The following is a 27,837-nucleotide window of genomic DNA, read 5'->3' on the forward strand; positions in this document are numbered from 1 at the left end:
GTTTTTCAGGACCAAACCAATTTGCCACGTGGTTTGATCATTCTTATCTGGACGATGAATTCACATCTGATACATCTGTTGCATATGCATATCACATCAACTAAAATTTTGATCAAACGCTGACGTGTTCGCATTTCACTGGTAGGCGTGGGTGCAGCGGACGTGAACTCCTGAAAGACTGGTACCGTCGGCTACAGATATCACCTTATTTTTTTTTTTGGTACGATACAGCAATCACTCAAGGTTATGGTTTTTCTTTGTAATGTTGGCATATAACTACCAATGGTTAATATTTCTCCTTTTGTTTATTTTTGTTTCGTTTGTTCTCCCCCTTGCACTTGCAGCGTACGACGAGATCCGCTCCGGGGATGAGCATGGAGAGGAGAGCAACAAATCATGAGGGGCCTCTGCCTCTGCCTCTGCCTCTGCCTCTTCATCTCCATTTATTTTATTGAAATAGTTCAGCAAATTCCTTTCCTTTTGCTCCTTAACATATCAAGTCTTCGTTGATTCTTGTTAGATCTAGATAGCGGGATATGTCGGGTGGAGAATTCGGTGACCACATACATATGCTGCGATCGAATTCTCCATCAGAGGAACCGGATTTGGAGTCCGCGCAGGGAGGTGGAGTAGGGAGGAAGAAAGGAATCAGGGACCTGCTGAGGCATCTGGATCGACAGCTCTCGGGCCGACGCCTAAGCCGGAAGCATTTGGACAGGGAGCCTTCTGGTCCTTCGTCTTCAACGTCTTCTTATGTTGTGGTAGGTGATCAATCGTCCCACGATGCCCTCAGCGATGGCGCTCCCCCTGAGTGGTTTTTGCTTCTTGTTGGCTGCCTCCTCGGCCTCGCCACCGGTCTCTGCGTCGCTGCGTTCAACAAGGGGGTGAGTCAGGCTTTGCTTCTGTTTCTTCTCCATGTTATCATTTAAGTAACTCATTATTCTTATGCATTTGATTATGAAACTCTGAGTCGTTATGATGAGGTCTTAATGTGTTGTTCCGCATGTTTTGATTAGGTACATTGCTTGTGTCTATGTTTTCTTTCTTTCCTTTTTTTTTTTTTTTCTGTAATGAATTTAATGATTCCCATATTCGAAAACGAACGAGAAGAATTAGATATTTTTATGATGATGTGGTGCTATATTTTAGAAGCGGGGAATCATTGTTTCACCATATTCTTTTTCCTGTAAATGGTGTTTGGACATTGTGAAAGATGATATGTTAAAGGTGTTCCAGGTATTTCAGGGGGACTGTTTGAATTCCATTCTCTTAGCCTTATTAATCCCAAAGAAAGGCGCAATGGAGTTGGAAGCCTTCTAGCTGTTATCATTGGAAGCATCTACCATATGATATCCAAAACTCTTGCTTTGGGAATGAAGAAGGTAAAGATTGTGATAATCTCCCCCTCTGAAGGAGCTATTCTTACAGGACCGTCAAATCTGGGGTGTTTCCTAATTGAAAATGGGTTGATTTTCTCTAGTAGAGGTTAGTAGGATTGGGTTGACATGCAAAATATACTTGGAGAAAGCATATAACCACCCCAGCTGGAGCTTCCTTGATTACATATACTTGGAGAAAGCATATAACCACCCTAGCTGGAGCTTCCTTGATTACATATTGGGCAAAGCAAATTTATTGGAAGTGGAGAAACTGGATCTCACCTGTTTGGAAACTCCAAAATTTTCTACTTCTATAAAGTGGGGGGTATCTAAAGGCTTCTTTGAGAGCTTTGACAGTACAGGACAGGGTGGTTCCCTCTTCCTATTGTTTGTTTATTTGTTTGGAGGATGCACTCGGAAGGCTTTACCACAAGCAGTAGATGATGCTTTCATTGGGAATTTTGGAGTAATTGCTAACCTTATTCAGTAGCTGGTGACAGTTTGACACATCATTCTTTTGTGATGCAGAACAAATGTCATTGCTATATCTCAGATGCCTCTGGGGTTATCAATTGGATCAAATGTACTGAGGTTCAAATTTAATATCATTAACACAATGAACTAGAAATGTTGTTGATAATTAATAAAGTAAACTAAAAATGAACTGAATAATATATTATTAATAAAATGAACTAGAAATGTTGTTGCTCAAAAATGTTTAGGAATGACTTAAAAAGTAACTCCTATCCTATGACACTTTTAGTAAAGATACAACACTCAAACCAACTTTATTAATGCCTGAGGTTAGGTCTGTGTCCAGTCTATCCCTTCCAAGACTTGCAATAGCAGGCACCAATGTTGTGTACTGGACCTTATTTACATTATTATATATTTAAGTGTTATTGGATTTGGATATTTTGGATAGCATTGATCTGAATTCATATTTCAGTCCTGGTTTAATAATATATCATATTCAGATCAGATTTTATATTCAAACTTAAAGTAAATGGATACCTTTTACAGTCTTAACCATCCTTTGGTTGTTTGAAGCAATTTCAGGCCTAATGTTAGGCCCGGCTAAGAGTGAAATATTGGATGTTGGAGAGGTGCAAAACAAAGATGAAATGGTGTTGACCTTGGGTTGTAGTCTATGATAGTTGTACTATGTTTCTCCCTCTATCAATAAAATTTTCACTTTACCTTCCAAACAAAATGATAGTTGCCCTTGGCTTACTTGGGGCAACCTTTGGGTGCTAGGTGTGTCTCAACGATGATTTGGAATCAATAGTGGGGAGCTTTGAAAAAAATGATGGCCTTCTTAGAAAACCTAAGGGAGACAAAATAATTATTTTAAAATGTCAATTAGTTAATATAAGTACTTCATTTCTTTGTTTCTTATCCCTATTGAAGTGGTTAACCTACTTGAGAAACCTATAATACTTGAATATCTGTACACGGGTGCTTTATTTTGTTAGTTGCTTAAATTTCTAGTGTAAATTCTCCAGAGCTGTATCCAATCGTGTCCTTGCTGTATTTGGGTAACATAGTGAGAAGTTTCAAATGCACTTTCTTGTTTTTTGATAAGTAAATAAATCCTTTTATTAAATTAGAAATATTAACACACACAAGCAGCCCTCAGAGAGGCGCGAGTTGCGATCTCTCCACTAAAGAATGAAACTTTTTAGTCCTGTCGGTCTTACACTTCCCTTTAATGAACGAGGTATGATCAATATGAGATTGCTTATAACCAATTCTCTGGAGAGCATTCCTAAACCTTTCAAACCAAGCTTTAGGAGACCATTTCCATCTGTAAATTAACTTCTGGAGATGACATACTTTCATTTATTTTCTGGTATGTTGATACCTGGATGCAGCCTCATATTTTCCTCCTCATGGAGATCTCCAGTCAGAAAGGCTTTTCTTTTTCTCTTTTCTCATTCAATTGATACAATCGCCAAGCGCAATGATCAGAAAGAGATAATAATAGATGAATTGATTTCATTTCGGCTAAAGGAGCAATGGTCTTTTGATATTTAAACCAACAAATCTAAGTGTAGTCCATGAGCATGAGTCTGATTTTATACCTTTCCGTTGAACCATTAACCTTATATTTGATGATGAACATCTATTTACATTGAGCTGGTTCCTTACCACTAGGAATATTAACTAACTCGCTGGCAGTATTTTTAATGAGAGATTCCATTTTTTGGGTTATTACATCCTAATATTGTGGATATGGCATGTCTTGTGTAATGCTAATAAGCACAGGAAGAAATGAAGTGGCAAAAACAAAGGAACAATAAGAAGAAGACAATGACTCATAAGAAAGAGGTTTGAAAAAGATAAGCAGTAGAAAAGTCAATTTGAGTATACTACCTTTTACTATCATTCATAGGGTGGTCAATATCTGAAGGAGGTAGATACATAGTCTACTGACAGGCTTAGAAGTAGTAAGAATCTCAAAAAAAAAAAAAATAAAATAAAAACACCAGAAGAAATTTCATAATTACCTGAATCACCTTATCCATCAAAAAGGATTACCTGAATTACCTAGAGCAAATGGATCCAAATGTTGTAGCTGATCAATAAAAACTTTTTTTTTTTTTTTTTAAACTTTAATTACAATGTTTAAGTGCCTTGCACCCTTTTTAGGTAGCTGGCCTTAGATAACCCGCCCATTACACATTTCCTTAAGTTAGTATTTAACCCCAATACGTTTCATGTTTGAAATCTATATACCCCAGACTTTGCCAAGGCATCAGCTAGGTGGTTAGCTGACCTTGGTGTCCACTTGTATTGAACTCCTATTTTCATTGACAGTCTTAATGTACAAAAGGCCAGAAAGACTATCCAAAAGGCCAGATAAGCCTATCAGAACCTATGCATCACTATGTGTAATAATCTCCAAAACAATCCAGAAAGATCTCCGAGAAGCTTCTCTGTCCATGTCTTCAAACTCTGCCAACTGTAAGAATATACAAGAAGTTATATAGTTCTTTATTTTCTGTGTTATGTATAATTCCTTGTTGTACATGAGCATACTTGTAAATCTCTATGCTCTTTTTAAATACAATTTATACTTAAAACAACCCAGAAGCAGAACCACTTTTCCCTTGAGTGACAGGTCAGCAGTTTAACAATCCAGGTCAAACAAGTCAACTCATAATGTCATAAATCAAATAATAAAAACAGAAAGAATAGAAAATGCAGAAAAATTGGGTCTTTCTAATATTATTTATTCATTCATCATATTAAACAAAAAGAAGTGTGGTGAATGAGAATTATTGTTATTAATGAAGGAAATAGTTAAAAATGCAAAGAAAAAAAAAGAGGAAAAAGAGAATTAACTGTGGCCCACTGACTGGATCAAATGGTTAAGCGGTTTAACTGGCCAAGTAACCGGATTGTTGACTGAGCTCTTTTTTTTTTTTTTGCAAATAAATGGTTCAAGGGCTAAATGGACCCAAAAATCCGGTGCGTGGTGATGTCATGGACAGCTCTGACTGGTCGGTTCAACCACAAGTTGAAAGCATTTCTTCTAGCATCTTTTTGAAAGAAAAGTTAATTTCTAAAAGAGAAGAACCTGATTTACAAAGGACAAGAAAGAAATCAAATAAAAGGGGTTATACATTTCTCTTAATACTAAGAAATAACTTGAGGCTGTTTATGTTTTATTCTTCGTAGGTACATGCTTCATTGCCTTTTCTGATCCATCTATTTGCGGTCATTAAGTTGTTGTTCTTTCAGATTCTGTTCTTCACCTTGTTGATAACAGTTTTGTTTCCTCATCTAGGTACATGTAATACATGAATGGGCCTGGGCAGGCACTCCAAGTGAAGGTGCTGCTTGGCTCCGTTTACAGAGACTAGCTGATACATGGCATAGGATACTGTTAATACCTGTGACAGGAGGAGTTGTTGTCGGTATGATGCATGGACTACTAGAAATATTTGACCAAATAAGGCAGTCTCGATCTTCTCATAGTCAAGGCATTGATTTGGTGGCTGGAGTCTTCCCAACAATAAAGGCCATCCAGGCTGCTGTAACTTTAGGTACTGGTTGTTCTTTAGGTCCTGAAGGTCCAAGTGTTGATATAGGAAAATCATGTGCAAATGGGTGCTCAGAAATGATGGAAAGCAACAGGGAGAGGCGGATAGCTCTTGTTGCAGCTGGTTCAGCTGCTGGGATTGCCTCAGGTATTCTGGTTTGTCTTTGCTAAACCTTTTTTTGTGGTTCAACAATTTTGATTTCATTATAGTGATTGGAACTTCCTTTTGGTAAGTCTTGAACCCAAAACTATCCCCTTACACCCCCACAAAGGAGAAAAGTGAATTACAAACAAAGAACCCATATGTTTTCACAATGGTGAAAATTCCTAGTTCAAGAGTGTATGTTGTAGCATTTTTTATTTAACAACCTTCAAATTTTTTACGTCTGGGTCTAGGTTGTAGTGGAGCTAACCTTGTAATAGGTTTGGAATGGTGAGATGGTAATTTTTTTTTAATTATTAAGCAAAAAGGATTTGAAGTTTTGTTTATTTTTAGTTGTTTCTTTTAATTGAGAAGTCAAGTTTTGGACTGGGATGAATACATTGTTCATTATTATTATTATTATTATTATTATTATTATTATTATTATTTTGATATCTCATTTCTAGAGTTTTGCAAGGTGATCAGTTATTATGCCTTTTGTTTTGTTATTTAAGGTTATATTGTAGTACACATTTTACATTAGATAATTGGTTCTTTAAGGAAGTGGATTTACTTTTCCTATTAGGTTTTTCTGCAGAGGTCATATATAACCTACTGCAAGTGTTGTACAGTCCAAATGAAAACTAGGTATTTTGTTTTCTTTCTTAGGCGCATAGGTGAGGCACATTTTAGGGTCTGTACCTCGCCTAGGCCCAGGCACAGCCCCTTTGAAAAGGTGTGCCTAGTGCGCCTAGTTTGCTTTGTGTCTCAGATCAGGCATATACCTTTGTTAAACTTTACACTATTTTGTGCTTCAAAGGCCCAGGTGCTGCCCCTTTGAAAAGGCGCACACCTAGTGCACCTGGTGTGCTTTGTGCCTTAGCTCAGGCACATGTCTTTGTTAAATATTGCATTTCTTTTGTGTTTTTTGAAGCACAGTGGCTGGGCTGGGTGCGGGGCCCCCTGGACCCCAACTAAGCCCCTTCAAGAAAACTCAAGCAATTCCATGTTAGGGTCTTAAATTATTAAGTCCTACTAAAATGGTTCTATAATTTTAATTATCTTTTTCAAAAAAGTTAGCTTTTAGGAAATATCTTTTATTAGGAAGAATGAAATGAACAATTTTAGCAAGTAGGGGGTTCTTGGAGCTTTGCCTCAAGGGGCTTGGTACAAAGGTGGCTTGTAGAATTAGGAGTGAGACATGTTTAACTTCATATTATCCATTTGAAATAGTGCACTAATTCAATTAGGAAAGAAATGAAGAAATTGAAAGTTTGACATACTTGAATATGTTTGATTTTACTGTTTGCATCTTCAATTTGAATATGCTTTATATGTTATGGTTATGTATTTTAATTTGAGCTAATAAAGCTTTTTTAAATATTTAGTTTAAAATTGAAGTTTGCATTTTTAATTAACATTATTTAAATATTTTCTTAACTTATTATTTTTATACATTTTTTGCAATTTTTGTTTGTTTTTTTTTTTTTTTAATTTTGCACACTGCTTCGGAATGGTGCACACCTCAAGCTTCAGGCGCAAAATGCCCTTTGCACTTTTGTCGTGCCTTTGCTTTTAAAACAATGGCTTCAGGTTGATTGCTTCTGTTGGAATAGATAGGCGGAGGTATGGGATAAATCATAAGTTGTTAATGGTTGGATGGAAGTTGTCAGTAAAGGTTTATGGAGTTTTAGTCATTATACTAGAGGGTCAAGGGCTCTGTCTTTTATGTTGGCACCTCTGTCAGGGGTTGAAGGAAAGGAGTTTTGTTTCATATGTATTCATTCATTTATTTATTTTTTGTTTTTAAATCTGATATGCTAGGGTTGTGGCTTACTTCCTGTTTTGCATGCTTTCTTGGTTTATCCCTAGGGCCCAGGTCTAGCTTCTCTAGGTAGGCTAGATAACTATACCATACATCTTTTTGTTGAGGAAAGCAACTTTTACCAACCTGAACCAATGTCACTTGTTTAGTCTTCTTTCATAATCAACTATTATGAATTGAGAAACCAGAGAGATTGCCCTGACTAAGCCAATCTCTGCTGGAGTTTGGCTTCTGTCAGGGCAATGCCTGTTCGAGCAGCCTTTACAGCCTTGCCTTGGGAATATCTCCCTCCTCATGTGCTTTATTTCACGGGGAGATATTCCCGATGCAAGGTTGCAAGAGGCTGTTGGTACCAGTTGACATTGGGCCTCTAATATTGGGCTGTGTCATGGTGCATTTTGTGTTTGAGGATGTGAAAAAGGCTTCATTTGGAATGTTCTTTTGGATATTTTATAGCAATGCAAAATGTACTAAAGGGAAAAAGGGAAAGGAATGCAAATCACACATGGGCACTAAGGTTCAAGCAAAATTGAGTAAAAGAAAAAATTCTTTTTTGTTGGGGTGTTTTCTCTATGCCCTTCTACCATTTTTTTATCAGCAACAGTACAGTGAACTTCATTAATGTGAAAAGAAGAATCCCTACAACCCAAAACTGTGGGTTGCAATGGTACATAGAGAACCACATTTTGCTCTTCATACCAGACTAACAGTAAAAGGTCTTTACATCTCTCTTTGCAATGTTGCGTATCCCACTCAAGTCTGTCCCTTGTAACCCCTGATCTAGCTATGAAATCTGCCAGACGGTTAGCAGCTTTTGGAACCTATTTGAATGAACAGCTCAAATTTGTGGCCTCTTGCTTCTCTTACCAGAAACCATAGTATGCATGGTGTTTCTTCTCCTGATATCATCCAATTTTCCACGACTTGACAATCCCCTTCTACTTGTAGGTCCAACCAGTTTGCAGGTGTAATAGGGCTAAAAGCTCTGCTCTCAAAGTGTTTCTATTCATCAACGGGTCCTGAAAAGCTACGCAAGATATTTCTGCCATCATCTCTAACCACACCTCCAATACCCATAGCCCCTGGGTTGCCTAAGCTGCATCCATCAAAGTTTGACTTTCTTTCTCCTTACTTTTGGACCCTACGTTTTACTGTTCATTTCTGTCTTCTAGCTGAAAGTTCCACTACAATCTGCCAACACCACATTAATTTGTCCATGGTGACCGTTAAATCCTGCATATGATAATATCCAATGAATGCAAGAATTTTTGAAGAAAACAGCATAGGGGTGGACAAATTTATTGAACTCGCAACTTCTAGAATTGCATCTTGTGTAATGGTTTATGATGAGTTCAAAGGAGTATCAATGAATGAATTATTAGGAAATTGGTAAATAGTTGCTTCCTATCAAAGAGCTGAAGCACAATGAAGGGAACAATGGGGGGGCATCTGCATGGAAAAGGTTGACATTCAAATATGATGGATGCAGTTTAGGGATCTAGGAGTATTGGGAACTGGAGTAATTCAAGACTGCAGCATCACATACTTCTGAGCTTTTCAAGTAGAATACTAGAAGTGCAAATAGCCTAGAAGATGGGGGTGAGCCTTGGTGCAATGGTTGGGTTGCTCCATTGCAACTTGGGTGACCAGGGTTCAAATCTTGGAAATAGCCTCTCTGTATGTGCAGGGGTAAGGCTGTGTACATCTGTCCTACCCAGACCCCGCATTGGTGGGAGGCCTCAGACACTGAGCTGCCAAAGATCCTGGCAAATGAACTAGTTAAAGCTTGACCAGTTAAAGAGTTCTTGGATTAGGTAGAACCAAGGCCATGACTTACTTTGATGAAGAGGAAGTTAGACAAGCGTGTTCTCTATGGATAGAAGGTCCAGGTCCAAATGGATTTATCATGGCTTTTTATAAAGATTTTTGGGAAATAGCTAAGGTGGATTTGCTTAAAGTTTTCAAGGAATTTGAAGATAGAGATGTAATCATCCCTAGAGTTAATGCCACCTTCTTAGCTCTTGTTCCTAAAAAGATTGATGCTAAGCACCCTAAAGATTACAGGCCTATTAGTTTGGTGACTAGCATTTATAAAATCTTGGCAAAGGTGTTGTCTCTGAGGATTAAAGTGGTTCTACCATCCCTCATTTTTCAAGCTCAAGGAGCTTTTGTACAAGGCAAGCAAATAACTGATCGAATTTTAATAGCCAATGAGTGTGTGAAGGGTTTGATGAAATCTGGAGGTTAAGGTTTTGCTTGCAAATTGGACCTTGAGAAGGCATATGGTTTGATGGATTGGAGTTTCCTTTTAAAGGTACTTAGGAGTTACGGGTTTGGGGAAAGATGGTGTAATTGGATTTTTGGTTATCTCACTGTAGTTCACTATTCTGTGTTGGTTAATGGATTGGTAAAGGATTTCTTTCCAGCTTGCAGGGGTTTAAGACAGGGTAATCCTCTCTCTCCTTTCTGTTTTACACTGGTGGCAAATGTGCTTAGTAGATTGATCTCAAAAGCAGACAGGGAGGAGGTAATAAGTGGTAGGAAGATTGGCAGAAGTAGTGTTTAAGTGACTCATCTACAGTTTGTGAATGATATTATATATATATTTTTTTTGTGTGGGAAGTGATTTGAGCTTTGTGGTGGGTATCAATTTGGATGATAGGAAGGTTGAGTCTATTGCAATATGCTTAGACTGCTCTATTTCTTTTAGCCCACCTGACCTACTTGGCTTACCTTTGGGTGCCAATCCTAGGGAAAGTTGCTTTTGGAATTCAATTCTAGAAAAATTTGGAAAAAGATTGGCAGCATGGAAAAGAATTATATTTCTTTGGGGGAGAGGGTAACACTTATTATTCACTGTTTGGAAAAAGAATTATATTTCACCTCATGTTTGCTGCCTTTGCAAAGCTAGTAGAGAGAGTATCTGCTATTTGTTTATTCATTGTACTTTTATACTTTGTGTTTGGGAGCATTTCTGTTCTCTTTTTGGTCACAGGTAGACTCTTCCCTAGGATGTAGCGGGTCTCTTTGATCCAAACTCCTGAGACAGTCAAAGAAGAGAGGAAGGCTTCTGTGGAAAGCAATGAGATCAATCTGATTTGGACTATTTAGGAAGAAAGGAATGGGAGGATTTTCATTGGAAAGTGTAGATCTGAGTTGGACATCATAGAAACCATTAAGATAAAAGTTGCAAATTGGATAAAATCCTTGGAAATCTTCCATGATTTCTTCTCCTTCAATGACATTTTGACATCATGGAAGTGGGAATCAACTCAAGAGAAAGAAAGGGTGGTTATGGAATGGAGACTGCCAACACCTAATGCTGTGAAACTAACTTTTAATGGAAGTTTCTTGGGAAATGAAGGGCTAGATTAGGGGGTGTATTCCGAGGTACAGAAGGAGAGATACTAACACTTTACGCGGTCCTATAGAAGAAGGAGAACCACTGACAGCAGAGTTAATGGCCTTGCTTCAAGGGTTGAAACTTGCAAAATAGTTTGGTTTTCAAAGGTGTGGAAGGGGACTCTCAGGTGGTTATTTCTTGGACAAAATTTCATAGTCTAACTCCTTGGGTTTACAAGAAAAGAATCATGGAAATTGAAAGGTTATCAAGGGAATTGAGTGTTACTTTTAAATGTGTGAGATGAACTGCAAATGTCATGTAAGATGCTTTTTAGCTAAACACGGGGCAAATGGGCAGCACTTATTTTGGGATAAATTGTAAGGCTGGTTTTGGGGACTGCAATTCCAGTTGTATTTGTTTAGTCCTATGGTTGTGGGAGATTACCCACAGAATTGTCATCTTAAGTTTTATATAATGCATATTAAAATTTACCTTTGCTGATAAAAAAAGGGTAACTCTGATTAGGGCTACGCTTGCCAATCTACTGGTGTATTTCCTCTCTATTTTTAGGATTCCCTCTAGGGAGGCTAAGAAATTAGAAAAGTTGATGAAAGTTTTTCTTTGAGAAGGGGGTTTGGGATTAGGGAACTTGGTTCTTAAGAATGAAGCTTTACTAGGGAAGTGGTTGTGGAGATGGCCCTTGGAGAGAGAAAGCTTGTGGCATAACGTTGTGACTTGTATTCATGGTTGTTCTGAATCTGGTTAGGATGCTAGAGTATCTCGTCGGGCTACCTTAACAACATCTTAGGAAAGCAATACATGGCGTACTTCCCAAATTTCTCCAGTTTGCAAGGTATGATGTCTATTCTGGAAATTCAGTTCTCCTTTGGGTACATACTTGGATGGGTAATGTACCTCTAAAAGACCTCTTTCCTTCTATTTATTCTAGTTCCCTTTATAAAAAAGAGGTTGTCTCCAAATTTCTCTCCCCCCTCCCCAGTCCTCCCTTTGTCTTTGAATTAGGACTTTGGCTTTCATAGAGGTTTGAGGGTGGTTGAGTTTGATTGTGTTTTTGAGTTGTTACTTTCCCTTAGCAATGTTTGTTTGGACCCTTCGAAGTTTGATAGAAGGATTTGGGCCCCTGTTCTAAAATGTTCTTTTACTTGTGCCTCCTTTTTCAAATGTTGGTTCCTTGGACTTTCCCTACGAAAGAAGTTTGGACTAAGCTCTCCCCAAAATTGTTGTTCTTTGCTGGGAAGTGTGCTATGGTAAGATTAATAATTTGGAGAACTTGCAAAAGAACATGCCTTTTTTGTGCTTTTCCCAAACTGATGTTTTCTGTGCAAGGTCCATAGCGAGGACTGCTACCACTTACTGATTTCTTGTTCCTTTGTTGCAACTCTATTTCAATAGATGTCTATTTTGTTTGGTTGTAGGTGGAGCTTGCCAATAGACACAAAATTGCTGTTTAGTTTGTCTACCTTTGTTTGGTCCACAGAAAGAGGGAGAATCATTTGGAGATGTTTCAAAGTAGCTGCCTTGTGGACTATCTGGGAAGAGAGGAATGCTAGAATATTCCAAGACAAGGAGAGAACATTTTCAATAGTGAAGGAGTGTATTTTAAGTAGGGCTATCCACTCTCTGAAAACCCTGAACTCCTTTATTTCCTTTTCTTTTGATGACATTTGGAGAAGTTGGTCTGTAGTAGTTAATACTTCTTTTAAGACAAATAGAACTTTAGCAGTTTGGACTCCACCTCCGAAAGCGTTTACTAAGCTGAATTTTGATGGGAGAAGTCAAGGCAATCTAGGACTGTTAGGCATAGGAGGGGTTTTGAGAAATGAGGATAGTAACACCATATCCTTGTTTTCAGGCCTGGTGGGGATAGGTGATTCCACAAGGGTTGAGTGATTAGTTGCAGTACAAAGGATTCGGATTGCCAACCAACTTGGGGTGGAGAATCTACTAATTAAAAGGGACTCTAAGGTGATTGTGGGATGGTTGTTGGACCTAGATTGTCATTTGGTGTTATAGGGATCTTATAAAAACAATTAAATGGTTAACAAGGCACATGACAATTAGAGTCCAATGGGTGGGTAGGTCAGCAAATGCTTTGGCTGATTTTTTTGCTAAACAAGGGTCTTCTCGGGAAGTGTTATTTTGGGCAGCTTTGTAATATTTCTTTTCTGAGTATATGCAACCTTTGTTTTTAGGAGAGGCTGCTCCTCACACCTCTCCAAGGGATGCTTGTAAAAGTTTATTATCTTTGATTAAAGAAGTTATTATTCAATTAGAAATACATATAAAATATTATATTATAAAAAATAACATATTATATATTATAAATAATAAAAAATATATAAAAATATATAATATACATAAATATATGTATAATATATATAAATATATATACCGGTTGGTTCGGTTAACTGCCAGTATTTTATATTGGTTAACCAAAACTGAATCAGTAGCTTCAGTTTAAAAAATTCTGGTTAACCAAATTAGTCGGATCGGTATTTTTGAAAAACCGAAGCTATCGGTTCAGTTTTGGTTAACCAATATAAAATACTGGCGGTTAACCGAACCAATCGGTATATATATTTATATATATTATACATATATTTATGTATATTATATATTATATATATATTTTATTATTTATAATATATAATATGATATTTTTTTATAATATAATACTTTATACGTATTTCTAATTTTTTATTATATGTTAACTGCCAGTATTTTATATTGGTTAACCAAAACTGAATCAGTAGCTTCAGTTTAAAAAATTCTGGTTAACCAAATTAGTCGGATCGGTATTTTTGAAAAACCGAAGCTATCGGTTCAGTTTTGGTTAACCAATATAAAATACTGGCGGTTAACCGAACCAGTCGGTATATATATTTATATATATTATACATATATTTATGTATATTATATATTATATATATATTTTATTATTTATAATATATAATATGATATTTTTTTATAATATAATACTTTATACGTATTTCTAATTTTTTATTATATATTTATATATTTATTTATAATATATTTTATAAAGTCAAAAAATTGAAAAAGTCGATGAGCTGAACCGATGGCCAAACCGATCGGCTTTGGTTTAGTTTTGGTTATCGGTTTTCCAAAAACCGGTACTACCGATTCACTTTGGAATTTAGGCCCACCGTGAGCACCCCTATATTTATTTCATCCTATAGGCTTCACAATATTGCAACCTTTCAATGCCACATTAGTTTTTGCCTCCTTGTATGACAAGGAAACGAATGAGAGAAAATTAGGTCATTGACATTTGTTTCTGCTGTCCATGATGCCCCAAAGAGAGATAATAGATGCATACAAGATAACAAGAGATGATTAATACATTCCCCATTCTTAGAGGATGCACACATGAGGGGATAGATGCCAAGACTTCTATTTTTGTAGCATCTCACAGGGCTCGGGCTTGGGCTTTCACTTGTCATTAAGGGAAATATGCTAGGCTCGAGCCTGAGCCCGGCCCGACCAACAGGCCTATAACTTGGGCCCGAGCCCGGCCCTGATAAAAAGCCAGAAGCCCGAGCCCGAGCCCGAGCCTGAAGCCCGACCTAATAAAACAAAAACAATTTTCCCTATTCAAATTAGAATTAAAAATTCAAATAGTTTTTTTCCTATTTAAATGAACAATGGGCCTACAAGATGGTTTTTTCCCCTTTCTTTTGTATTTTAAAACACAATTTTATATTCTTAAATAAAAAAAATTATTCAAATGGGCATAATCACATTACTCACTTTAAGTCTAATATTAGGTCGGGCCGGGCCGGGCTCGGGCAGAGCTATTTTGACAAAACCCGAGCCCGGCACGAATTTATTGCGGGCCGGGCTTTTTGGCCCGAATTTAAGCCCGTGGGCCTATAACCACGTTCAAGCCCGTCCGGGGGCGGGGCCGGGCTGGCCCGTCCGGCCACCCGGCCCATGAACAGGTCTAACAACCTCCCAACAAGAAGCTTTAACCTCAGAGGAGAGGGATTTTCCAAGATGGCTTTAATAGGGAAAGGTTGGAGAGGTGTATTGATCTGATGAAGGGTTTTAAAGAAAGAAGCATAAGAAAAGGAACCACAAGAATCTGGACTCTAATTTCTTTTATCAACCTTGGAGGCTTGGATGACAAAGGAAAACAAGTTTTAGGTCTTCTAAAAGGTTCAAAAGCTTCAAAATCTCTAAAACCCCTTGTCAACCCCAGGTTTGAAGATAAACCCCTAAGCCCCAACTGAGAAGAAACATCATCAGCAATGATTTTATTTTTGCAATTGGAGAAAGTAAAAGATTCTTGGGTAGGTTGGACACAAAGGATGATCTCCTCACTCCTTATCAACCCCAGGTTTCTTTATTTGCATATTTTCCTTTACCTTGTACAATTCATAATTTGGGATGTTTTCTACCAAGAAACTTCAATATGTGTATTACATGTGAATTTACTATCTTTCCAGGTTATTTTCATGTTCCAATACCCAAGCTAAGCTGCTGGATCATAGTGAAGAATGGCTGAAAACTTAGAACAGTAGGAAGAAGAAACACCAAATCAAACTTCATCATAAAAAAAAATATAATTGAATATGTGAGAAATTAGAATAATAGCAAGAAATTTCTCATTCATCACCATAGACTTAGAAGCAAAAAAAAAAAAAAAAAAAAAAACAAAAGACTACAATACCTCCACTTGTGTAGACTTGGATTTTCTTAAGACTGTGTTTGGTTGCAGTGCAATTTTATTTGCACTAATACAAATGTATGGGACTGCAAATGAAAAAAATGCAAATTTTGGTTCAATTTTGTTTTGGATTTTACTCTATTGTGCTTTGGGTCTTATTTTACTTCATTTTTACTGCAATCAAACAAAGTAAGGTAAAATTTGAAAAAAAAAAATCAAAACTTGCACCCAAATCATTTGCACTACCATAGTTTTGCATCAGTGCAAATGAATTTGCACTGCAACCAAACACAGTCTAAGGAAAAAAACAAAAACTACTACCTGTGCAAACACAGTATTTTGGGATTATGGCTTCATATTGTCAATCCCATGAGTTACTTAGAGGCAAAGACATGGTCATGCTTGTCTCGACCCAAATGCTTTGTCCCAAGGATCAATACCAAGTTGAGTTTTTGATTTATTTGAATGAATAGATTTCTGAACTTTCAATTTTAGGAGTGAGGTACCATTTTCTAAATCCTTTACTTTCATATATAATTGTCTTGTATTCTTTTATGTATTTCTATTTTCTACTTTTAACATTGTGAACCATTTATAATCCTCAGAATATTTTCTTTTTTTTGTGGATATGATCCTTGATATTCCCTTTTGGATTTTCAGGGTTTAATGCACCAGTCGCTGGTTGTTTTTTTTCCATTGAAACTGTATTAAGACCACTTCGTGCAGAAAACTCTCCTCCATTTACAACTGCAATGATAATATTGGCATCTGTTATATCATCCACTGTATCAACCATTTTACTTGGAGAAAGACCAGCATTTACAGTGCCCACGTATGATCTGAAATCTGCTGCTGGTATTTTATCTTATTCTAACCAACTGAGCTTTAGAAATGAGAACATTAATTTTTGGTTATCAGGGAATGGTTTGATGGATAATATCAAAAAGTGGAATGCTTAAACATCTTGTAGAAAACTTTTGCTTTTATGTGATTGACTGTTTCTATGTATATATGTTTATGCATGTTTGTTCATGGTATACATGTTTAAATGTTTCTCAATATTTTCATGAAATGTTTACATTTGACCATTTCTATAGGCACCACCGACATGAAGGGCTTCAACTTAGATGTACATGGATATCCAAATAATTTGTTTTAATCAAATTTTTAAAAAGTGACCCAGAAACAGAAGTTCTTTTCTTTATGGGTTGTCCATATGCATTTCAACCATCCAGATCAAATGGGTTAGCCTGTGACATCATAAATCAAATAATAAAAATATAAAAATAGATAAAATGCAAAAAATTGGACATATCTCTAATATTTATATATTCATCATATTAAACAAAAACGTTTGATAAATGACAATTGTTGTTATTAATGATGGAAATATAAAAAAATTAAAAAATAAAATCAAATAAAAACAGAACCTGTGACCTACTGGCCAGGTCAAATGGTTCAGTGGTTCAACCTTCTTGGTCACTGGGTTGTTCACTGAGTCAATGTTTTTTGCAAGTAAACAGTTCGAGGGGTAAACTGACCTAGAAACCTGGTTGGGTGATAGGTTGACCAGTCCATTCAGTAGGTTGAACCATGGGTTGAAATCATTGGTTTTAATATGATTCTTTTCTCTTCAAGGTTTTAAATATTGACATGATACACCCAATACAGGGTGTCTTGTATTGGTTTCAGACCAGGTGGGCACGTGGCATGGGTGGATAAGGCACTTTTTCTAAAATTCCACCCATGCCCACACCATATCACTTGGTATCACATTGTACCGGCTGATATGCTATAGAATGCAATATGCAATGATACAATTTGAAATTCAAATTTTGTGCCATATTCACATACATTTAGGGAGACTTGAACCCAGGTCATCCAAATCTGAAGTATGCTCTATGACCACTAGACCATCTTTCTATCTCATGCTAAGAAGTGAAATAAAGTAAGTCTTATTTTATTTAGTGTCCTCATATAATCCAAATAAAAGCAAAAGGCCTGTATGTGGATGTGTTATCCTTTCAAGGAATGGTATCCACACGATGACACTTCCTCACATGTGGGGTCAAAGGCTATTCTGGTCTTTTTACCTTTCAGACTCTCTCTCTCTCTCAAACCTGATCTCTCTGCGTTGCTTCCATTGACCGCTGCCGCCAGCCATTGCAACTTTCAATGGTAATGGAGAGGGAACAGGGGTTGGTTCAATTAGTTCCCCTCATCAGCCCCTGCATCCGCTAGTTTACATTAAATAACAACATATTCATTATTTGCAAAACTATTTGAGAATTTAATATTAAGTTGACTTTTTTGTTAATATTAAAGTAAAATAATAAAATAGAAAGTAATTGATTTAGTAATTAAAATATAATAGTTGCATATGATTTGTGTCTTGGATCTTCCACATTCTTATGAGTCTAATATATGTTTTAGGTTGATTATATATTTTTATAGTTATTGATTGGTAATTGACTTAAACAAATAATAACATAATAATGGCTTCATACGTGTAGTAATTTGTAAGAATCTATACAACGTGTTTATTGAACTCTTAAGTGTTGCATTATCAATAATTTGTAAGAATCTATTTTGATTGTAATGTATATCTTCATATGTACTATTAAAATATGTTTCCTATGTATTTATACCTTTTTGTGGTTATTTCAACCTTAAATTTAGTGTTATTAATGTATTTGTAGAATTTATAGGAGTTTCCCTAATTTATCCATCATATCCATATATTTCCACTGTACTCATGTGTTTTTAAAGCATATTCGCATCCGTATATGTATCCAAGCTTAATAATATGATACTCGATACTGATATTTTGAACCTTGTTTTTCTTAATTATACACAATTTAAGAAAATATGGTCAATGTTTTCAAAATTTTAAACTCTTAAGAAAGAACAAATAATATAATAGCAAACAATCTGAAAAATAAATAATATAATAGCAAACAATCATCATCATCATCATCATCATCGTCATCATCTAAGCCTTGTCCCAACCATATGGGGTTGTCTACATGAATTCTATTTCACCATTGTGTTCAGTCTAGTGCCATATTTGTTGTTAAATTGCGAGTGATTAAATTGTTCACTGCTACTTCAAACCACGTCCTTTTTGGTTTTCCCTTTAGCCCTTCTAGCACCTTTAGCTTGCAACAAACAATCTCTTATGGATGTTGTAGATGATCTTTAATGCACATGACCAAACTATTTTAGTATATTTTCTCTCGTTTTATCACTTATTGGAAGTTGAAATCACTTTTAAGTTCCCTCAAATGATTTTTTTTAACTTATTTTTTTGACATGTTGTTTCTATTATCCAATACTCTGCTCCATAGAACAGTGTTGGCCTTACAACCATTTTATAGAACTTCTCTTTTAACCCAAGTTGTATTTGCCTATCACATAAGACTCCAGATGCACCTGTCAATTTTGCCCATCCTTTTCTAATTCTAAGGTGACCTCCTCGATCTCTCCCTTGTTATGAATTATCTGACCAAGGTAGCAAAAGATATCATATTATCTCTTGGTCTCCAATCATAAGGGTACCCTCTTTTTATTAAATTTAAATAGCATATATTCTATTTTAGTCCTTATTTTAAAACCTCTTGTTTCTAAGGTATTTGTCCATAAACTTAATTTTGCATTTTGTCCTTCGTTAGTTTCATCAACTAATACAATGTCATTAACAAATTACAAGCACCATTGGATCTCCTCTTGAATATGTTCCAAATCATCTATGATCAGTGCAAATAAATAAGGACTGAGTGCTGACTCTTGGTGAAGACCTACCATAACTATAAAATCTGATGTCTCTCTCATAGGTGTTCTGTTTTGACATTGGTTATTGGGGCTGTTCATAAGAAGACCCAACCTGACCAAACCAACTTAGTAGTTAGTAGTTAGTTCGTAGTTAGTAGTTACAACCTACTTAGTTCCTACTTAACTAAGTTGTCTCTATCCTAGTTACAACCTAACTTAATTTCTAGTCTTCTAGTTAGGAATGGCATTAAAGGCAAGTATTGTAAGACAACTAGACAAGGATTTTTTTTGGAAAAGTTTAAAGAAAAGAATCAAAGGATCCTAGTTTCTATGGTCTTTTACACCAAATAGGCAACCAATTACAATTATAATTAGGTATCATTTTTTACTTAGATTAGAAGGTTTCTTGAAATATACAAATTTCAGTCTTCTTTCTCTAATACAGTTTGACTTTCTATTTTCCTGATAACTTCTATTCTAACTTGGTCCGCCTCCCTTAGCCCCTCAACTCAAGCACAATCTTTAATACAATTTGACTCTCAAGCATGGTTGAACTTAGAGTTGAAACCGACCCAAACCGACCCAACCCGACTCAAACCGACCAGGTCGGTTTTGCTTAACACAGGGTCGGTTTCGGTTTAAATTTTAAGTAACCCGACCAGGTCGGGTCGGTTGGAAAAATCTCAGTAAACCGACCCAACCCGACCCATGAACAGCCCTATTGGTTATTGAGCCTTCATACATATCCTTAATTAGGTCCACATTCTTATTTGGAATTGCTTTCTTTTCCAAAACCCACCACATTATCTCTCTAGGGACTCTATTATATGCTTTCTCTAGATCAATGACACCATATGAAGCTCTCTCTTCTACTCTCTGAACTTTTCTATCAATCAAGTTCAAAAGAAAATTAGCTTGCATGGTTGATTTCCCTAGAATGAACCCAAATTGGTTCTTTGCTATACTTGTTTCATGTGGTGACCTTTGGTCAATATGTAGATCATAATTTTTATTTTAGGTAAGGAATAGCAGAATAATGTGGATGATATGGCACTCATAGAATGGAATGGCAAAACATGATTCATATAGCCTATCCCATATGGTTGGGATAAGGCTTGGTCTGCTTGGATAATGATGATAATGATGGCATAAAAGAATAATGTTTATAATTACAATAGCTGTTCTAGATTGTGCTAGATTCAAAGAACAAAATTTTCTAATCTTGTAGGAAGAAAGAGCTTAGTCATTGCATGTTCTAGATTGTGCTTGTGCATTCCATCACTTCAACTACTATCCCTGCAATTTGGTGTTTCTATTCCCTCATTTCTTTCTTATATTTTTCTTTTTGAATGATGCTATACTATATTTAAACACACTGGGGAACAACCTTGTGTACATATTTCATTGACTAAACTCTCAACAAAATGTTAACAGAATTTGGTAGATGATCAAGGGCTATGCAAGGGATAGAACACTAGTTAGAACATACTGGGTGATGCAGGATCATCCAGCCCATCTTAAGGTCTGATAGGCCTAAATTAAAAGCCCATGAGAAACAATGAAGGTCATAAATTTGATCCTTTCTATTATTGTGTGCTTCTAAAAGGCACTCCTAGGTTTATATATGAGGCTTGTTTTGTAGGATGTTTCTCACCTGGCTTGTTATGAATTTTTATGATTTTTTTTTTTAATTTGAAATGCCCCATATTTAGAATTTTTGGCTTGGTCAGAGTTGCCCTAAATGCATTTATTAGTAGGTGTTATAACATATGATATATTATTGCTATAAAAGAAATAGCTTGTAATATATATCGTTTTAATCTTATTTTGATACAAAATAGCTTTAAGAGAAAATCTTAGAATCATCTGCTATCTTTTTTTTTTTTCATTTATTCACATTTTTTTATTTGAGTGAGTCAAGGAGTTGCCTGGGCAGTTGGACCATTTTACTCATGACTCAATGACCAAAATGGTTTTACGTCTGGTCGAAGTCTTACAACACTGGATATAAGCTCTCTTTACCTAAGGATATGATAAGAAATGTCTCCTGTCAAAGTTATCAATGATTAAACCATCAAGCAACATGGCTCACCAATTGTTGGACCTTCCAGTGCTTCTTCGAATGGTTAAATGGACCAGCAATTTTGTCAATCCCTTCATGCACATGCCTCACTTCCTATATGGGAATCAAACAATATGGTTGCCTCTTATAAGGATAGGAAAGTGAGTAAAGGGTAAAAATGGATTTTGAACCCAGGCATTTCACATTTGGCATATAACATTTTTTTATCAATATTTGGTATTTAACATTGATGTACTTTTTTTTTGTTTAACAAGTTAGCACCTTCATGCCCACAGGTGCTCATGTACTTAGTATACATTACACAAATAGGCGTAATTTAGACCTTATCAGAAATGCATGTAATGGAGCACAGTTGCTGACTTTGTGTGAATATGGAAATTAAATGGTGTATGGTCATAGATGTTATTTTAATAGGACACTTTGTTACATAGTCCTGAAATCTATTCTGGTTGGTTTGGCAAGTATATGCAGATGGAGGTAAGTTTTCTCTACATTTCCCCTTCAGAAATCTGACTGCATGGTTTATACACACTTCTTGCAGAACTACCTCTCTACTTGATACTGGGTATGTTATGTGGAGTAGTAAGTGTAGCCTTCACCCGCCTAGTGATTTGGTTCACCAAGTCATTTGAATTCGTCAAGGAAAGATTTGGCCTTCCTGCTGTTGTCTGCCCTGCTTTAGGTGGTTTAGGAGCTGGGATAATAGCTCTGAAGTATCCTGGAATACTGTACTGGGGTTTCACAAATGTCGAGGAAATTTTACACACAGGGAAGAGTGCTTCAGCACCTGGAATCTGGCTCTTAACACAACTAGCTGCAGCCAAAGTTGTAGCCACAGCACTGTGCAAGGGATCTGGGCTTGTAGGTGGCCTCTATGCTCCAAGCTTGATGACTGGTGCTGCTATTGGTGCTGTATTTGGTGGTTCAGCTGCAGAACTTATAAATTCAGCCATTCCGGGAAATTCTGCTATTGCCCAGCCACAGGCTTATGCACTTGTAAGTTTTCTTATTTTGGTTAAATCAGGTTGTCTTATCCAGTGATTTAAAAGGCGCACCTGAGGCGCGCATAGGTGCACAGGCAAGGTGCATTTTAGGGTAGGCGCCTCACCCAGGTCCTAGGTGCAGGCCTTTCAAAAGGCGCATGCCTGGTGCACCTAGGCATGCGCTTGATGCGCCTTGTGCCTCAACCCAGGCATGCGCCTTTTGAAAATTTGACACTTTTTTGCTTTTTTTGAACTTAGCATTACCTCCTATTTAGTAATGTTGTTCATTCATTCGTCCTAATAAAATATCTTCTTGAAAAGCAATTAAAATTATAAAATCATTATTTTTTATATGAGAATTAAGAATTTAAGACCCTAACATGGACTTGTTTGGGCTTGTCTCAAGAGGCGTGGCACAAAGGCGGCTCATAGAATCAGGAATGTAATATACTTTACATCACATTAGCTAATTGAAGTAATGTAATTGAGGAAAAAAAGATTGTGGGTCTTACATGCTTGAAAATGTTTTATATGTTTGATTTTATTTTTAAATTCTCATTTGAATATGCTTTACATGTTATGTTTATGTATTTTAATTTTAGATAATAGGTTTTTTTAAAACATTTATTTAAAATTTAGGTTTATATTTTTTATTAATATTATGTTTACTTTTCTATTTTTTTGAATTTTTTGGCATTTTTTTTTTATTTTTGTGCCTTGCTTCAAAAAGGTATGCGCCTTGCCTTGTGCCTTGCACCTTTTTTGTGCCTTGCGCTTGTAAAACACTGGTCTTATCTCACATTTATCCACTGCTTTTGTAATCACTTTGATGGCATAAATTTTGACCCTCAGAAATTGATGCATCTTAATGCAGGTAGGAATGGCTGCTACTTTAGCCTCAGTTTGTTCTGTACCCTTGACTTCAGTTCTACTGCTGTTCGAGTTGACAAAAGATTACAGAATCTTGCTTCCGCTCATGGTATTTTTTCAACCCTCAGTGAATGCATGGAAGTAATGTCCCACCATTTTGCTCTGTCAAATTGTTTATTTTTCTTACCACTTTGGCTCGCATTTTCTTTGGTCTTTCCCATGCTACTTTAAGGCTTCCATTCATTTCAGATTAAAGAAACTACTATAACTCTTAATCTGTTTAAACAATTTTTACCAGAAAAAAACTGTTTAAACAATAACTTCAAAATTTTAAACATAAGCTAACTATGACCAGACAACCTCTAGGCCAAATTATGCCTGATAGATCTGTAAAATGAAAGCAAAAAAATGCATTAAAGTTCCGGGAACCTCATTTCTAACCAATTAGTTCCTGCATCACTGGTCTTCGTTTTTGAATGATTCTTTTTTCATTTTTGTTGAAGTTCTGTGTGCCATGGAACCTACCAATATTGTTGTTTAATTCTCTTTCGTATGCTTCTATTTCACAAACAGGGGGCTGTTGGATTAGCAATATGGGTGCCCTCTATAACAAACCAGCCGAAGGAGACAGATGTGTCTGATACACGAGGACCAGCACGAGGCTATTCTCCTCTTTCACCTGTTGAAGACATAAATGAGGCTATCTGGAGGCGAACTGATGGTGGAAATGATTTTGAACTCTCTTCCATTGCAAATGTTGTTGGTCATGAAATAGATAATGAATATATGCTTTTGGATGACCTTAAGGTTTGATCTTTCAAAGTTCCTTTTACTGGTTACCAGTTAAAATATTAAGTTGATTGGGTTGTTTCATATTTGATCACTTATGTTGTTCAATCCTAGACTAGATTTTAGTTAGCCCGCAACAGATTAATCTGTTTCCTGATATTGAAACATTTAAGTAGACTTCCAATATTCTAGTCTTCGTGCTGGTTTTCAGGTCTCTCAAGCAATGTCAAAGGACTATGTGAAGGTTTCACCATCAACCACCTTAATTGAGGCAATCAAACTTATGCATGACTGCAAACAAAATTGTGTCCTTTTGGTTGATACTGAAGATCTTCTTGATGGGATCCTTACTCTTGGGGATATCAGGCGGCATGAGTCTAAGATATCTTTGGATGCTCAAAAGGGGGATTCCACCACTTTGGATGTATGTACTATTGAAGTTTTCAATCTTCATGAATTATGATGATGTTGGGATATGCATACAATCTTGCTTTATCATATTATCTAACCGATTTATTGTCTTTCTTAAGAAATAAGCTTATTGCTTGAAAAGAAAAGGCCATTACACAATGTTGGTCCAGCTATCTGGGGTCTTGGGAGGGGTAGACTGGGTATGGTCCTAACATTTGACTTGTTTTGCACAAAGTGGCCACTTCCAGATTGAAAAGAATAAGAATGTACAGAAAATTACAAATGCAATTGCTGCTTTATAGCGTGGCACACACTATCCAGTACAATATTCCAGTTAAATACAAAACCCCTTTTACAGCCGTACCAAAATATCTTTTACTGCTGAAGAGCAGTCAATGATGAAGCTACTAGGATTGGCTTAGAAACAAGGCAGAGATTTTTCCATCCTTTGAAAATTATGTGTTCCTTTCAGTTCAAATGCTGCAACAATATGGAATTAGCCTAAACTTGGGGTTTTAGATGATTTTTTGCAGCTGCTTAGAGCTAGCTTCTGATTTTTCTTTTTAGCTTTGGACTTCCATGGGTGTATTTGTTTTTGCTTTTCTGTTTTCTCTTCATGTGACTCTCTTTCTTCTGTTCTATTTTCCATTTTTCCCCATCTTAATATTTTTCATGATCTTGTAACCCATATTGAACCACCTTTAGAAACCAAAGCAAGGCCTAGAGGAGGTTCTCCAAGTGAAGATAGAGCATCTTAATGGAAAACGATATTATTTCATGGTGTTGGAAGTCTTGAATGTAGATTGATATTAGTACTGGTTCATTTCCTTCCCAAAAATGGGGTTTGATAATGATATGGAAAAGATATGATATCTGAAAAACAACTGACCAATAAACCAGAATCATAAACGTGGTAGGGAACATGGTGTTATTTATCAAGATTCATGGGTGGGTTTTAATTGGTCAAAACTCTTTCCATACCATATCTTTTCTGCATCATAGATTTTCCCTATTCACATAGAACTTTAGTTCCATTTCTCTGAATATAATTTTTATTGTTGTCTTTTCTTTTACTTTCCAAAGGATGACATGTTGACTTTTTAAACACTTGCCAGGTTGATGCATGCCTTGTTTCATCCGTCTGTACTAGAGTAATACACTATCGTGGACGTGAATGTGGACTCTTGACTTGTTATCCAGACACAGATTTAGCCCTAGCCAAGGAACTGATGGAAGCCAAAGGAATCAAACAGTTGCCTGTGGTTAAGCGTGGTGGAGAGCTGAGAAAAGAATGGAAGCGTAAAGTCATTGCTCTTGTTCATTATGATTCAATCTGGCGCTGTCTCAGGTTAATATCAATTTAGATGTCTACATTGCGATATTCTGTTTCCTTGTTTCTCTTGGTTCTATTTGATTAATGCATAGTTTGCATCAATCCCAATCATCTCCATCTGGATTAGTTATATTTTGTTCAATCTAGATGCCTTTTTTTAATGTTTTTTTGAAGCTTTTTTATGTTTCATGAAGTGAAACATGAGATGACAAATTCATGCCTTGACTTACTTTATTTGATATCCAAGCACTATTTAAAAGTCAAAAGCTGTTACCTTAGTCATCGTCAAAACCTCGTCCCAACCATATGGGATCAGCTACATCCTGTTTCACCATTCTGCTCTGTTAAATGCCATATCCATTGTTACATGATCCCTTAAGTCATTTCTCACTACAATTCTTGTCATTTTTTGTCTGCCCCTAGCTCTTATAGCCCAATTGACTTGTAACAGGTTGTTTCTTCTTATGGGTGCTGTAGATGGTCTTCTATGTATGTGACAACCTTCTTAGTCTACTTTCCCTCATTTCATCACCTATTGGAGATACTCCTATCTTAGGTGTCCTAGGTGATGTAACAAAGGTTGTGTTTGGTACTATTGCTATTTCTACTTGAAATGGTTTGGGTTGATCAATACAAATTGTGGTTTCTACCTAATTTGATATTTCAACTGTAATCATCAATGATCAACCCCACACATGCATTTTTCTAGTTGAAGTGACTCTCATATGTAATGTAACAAACTAACAATACATATTTCTCACCAATTTGTATTGGTCAACCCAGAATATTTCAGGTGAAACAGCAATGGTACTAAACACAACCAAAGTCAAAAGCTGATACTTTGTTGATCTTAGCATATCATATTTGTACAATGAATTGCTATAGAGATTCTGTTTCTTGCATATAGAAAAGAATTGCTAACTTTGAAGTCTCAAGTGGATGCCACAAGCTAATTGGTGTAAATGAATTGCTAATTCATAATTTCTTAGTAGGTTTTGAGAATCAAGCACGTGGATATAATGCAATTTGAAGAATGGTTTAATCTTTTGTGGCTTTATTAGTTACATAATGGTTCTGATTATCATTTTTTGAGTTCTTCAATTTTTGTTCCTAAAATAGATACATGATGAGTTAAAAAAGTGCAATGAAAAAAACTATATAGTGAGCACTGTAGCATGAAATAAAACAAGGTTGCCCTTTAGTTATAATTTCATGTTCTATATATCATCACAATTGAGATGTGAAACCTATTTCTGTACCTTTTCTGGAGTATGACTACGCCAGTGCTTTTCACTACCTGATTAACTGTTTGGGCTTGGTTTTCTTTGTCGGTGCAGAGAGGAGATGAATCGTCGAAACTCAGTCTACAAGCAAAAAGAGTTTCAGGAGGAAATTATTGTTAATGGTCACTGAATGTGGTGGTCACATGGATAATTTTGATACGAGTTCCAAAAACTCCCTCTCCAAGGTTGAAGTCTAAAGAAGGCACTCAGGTTAATCCTAATTTCATAGTTTCACCCACTATAGGATTGAGAGGGAAAAGAAAGTTTTGGGCGAGAGGAGCTACAATACTGTCTCCAGTATACGTCTGAGGGCTTGTTGGGTGTTAATGGTCGTATCTTGTTTATCTGTAAGAAAGCCGGAGGGCAGAGATGTGCGGAGATGAAGAGTTGGTTGTGTAATATTGATTCTAAAGTATATGACAAAATGTAATTATATGCATAGAAAATATTCTCTCTTTCTCTCTCTCTCCCGGTGTGCGTGTGTGTGCAGTGTTTTTTGTGATTTGTATCCAAAATGCATCTTTTCAAACTGTTAAATAACTAAATTGTTCCAGTATTTATAAAAATAAATAAAAAATTGGATAAAATATAAGGTGAAATGCAAAAACCTCCCCTGAAGTTTCTGACAATCATAAAGACATCCCCTATAGTTTTACTTTAACAAAAGCCTTCTCTTGATTTTTAAAAAATCCGACAAAAACCTCCCTGTCAATGATCAAGACAGAAAATGTCAGTAGTCACGAAGTTACCCCCAAGTGTCATTTAATTATTCTGTAAAGTATCATTTTTGCCCTCAAACGAACCACATTTTACATTTTCCTTTTTGTCAGATTAGAAGAACGTAAACCCTAAAGTTGCAGCAGTGCTAC

At 36.2% G+C, this 27,837-nt stretch overlaps 1 protein-coding gene across 1 annotated transcript; it reads left to right on the forward strand.

Annotated features, from left to right (window-relative positions):
* Positions 1 to 195: 195 nt before the first annotated feature.
* On the forward strand, positions 196 to 27,433 carry CLC-F (chloride channel F). Its single transcript, XM_088963930.1, has 9 exons — positions 196 to 884; positions 5,173 to 5,575; positions 16,106 to 16,300; positions 21,841 to 22,295; positions 23,157 to 23,261; positions 23,726 to 23,959; positions 24,153 to 24,365; positions 25,468 to 25,700; positions 27,023 to 27,433. The coding sequence occupies exons 1-9, from the start codon at positions 537 to 539 to the stop codon at positions 27,096 to 27,098; spliced, it is 2,262 nt and encodes a 753-aa protein (XP_088820056.1). The 5' UTR covers positions 196 to 536; the 3' UTR covers positions 27,099 to 27,433.
* Positions 27,434 to 27,837: the final 404 nt, after the last annotated feature.

This window comes from Nelumbo lutea, chromosome 1, assembly GCF_056320005.1.
Source record: "Nelumbo lutea isolate HS-2025 chromosome 1, American lotus-T2T, whole genome shotgun sequence".
Classification (NCBI taxonomy): Eukaryota; Viridiplantae; Streptophyta; class Magnoliopsida; order Proteales; family Nelumbonaceae; genus Nelumbo; species Nelumbo lutea.

Bases quoted from the DNA above. Each gene is read 5' to 3' on its own strand.
- CLC-F (XM_088963930.1), top strand. From the start codon at position 537: ATGTCGGGTGGAGAATTCGGTGACCACATACATATGCTGCGATCGAAT. The intron at 16,301-21,840 runs GTATTTTATCTT...CACTTCTTGCAG, and splicing joins TGATCTGAAATCTGCTGCTG to AACTACCTCTCTACTTGATA. The intron at 24,366-25,467 runs GTATGTACTATT...AACACTTGCCAG, and splicing joins GGGATTCCACCACTTTGGAT to GTTGATGCATGCCTTGTTTC.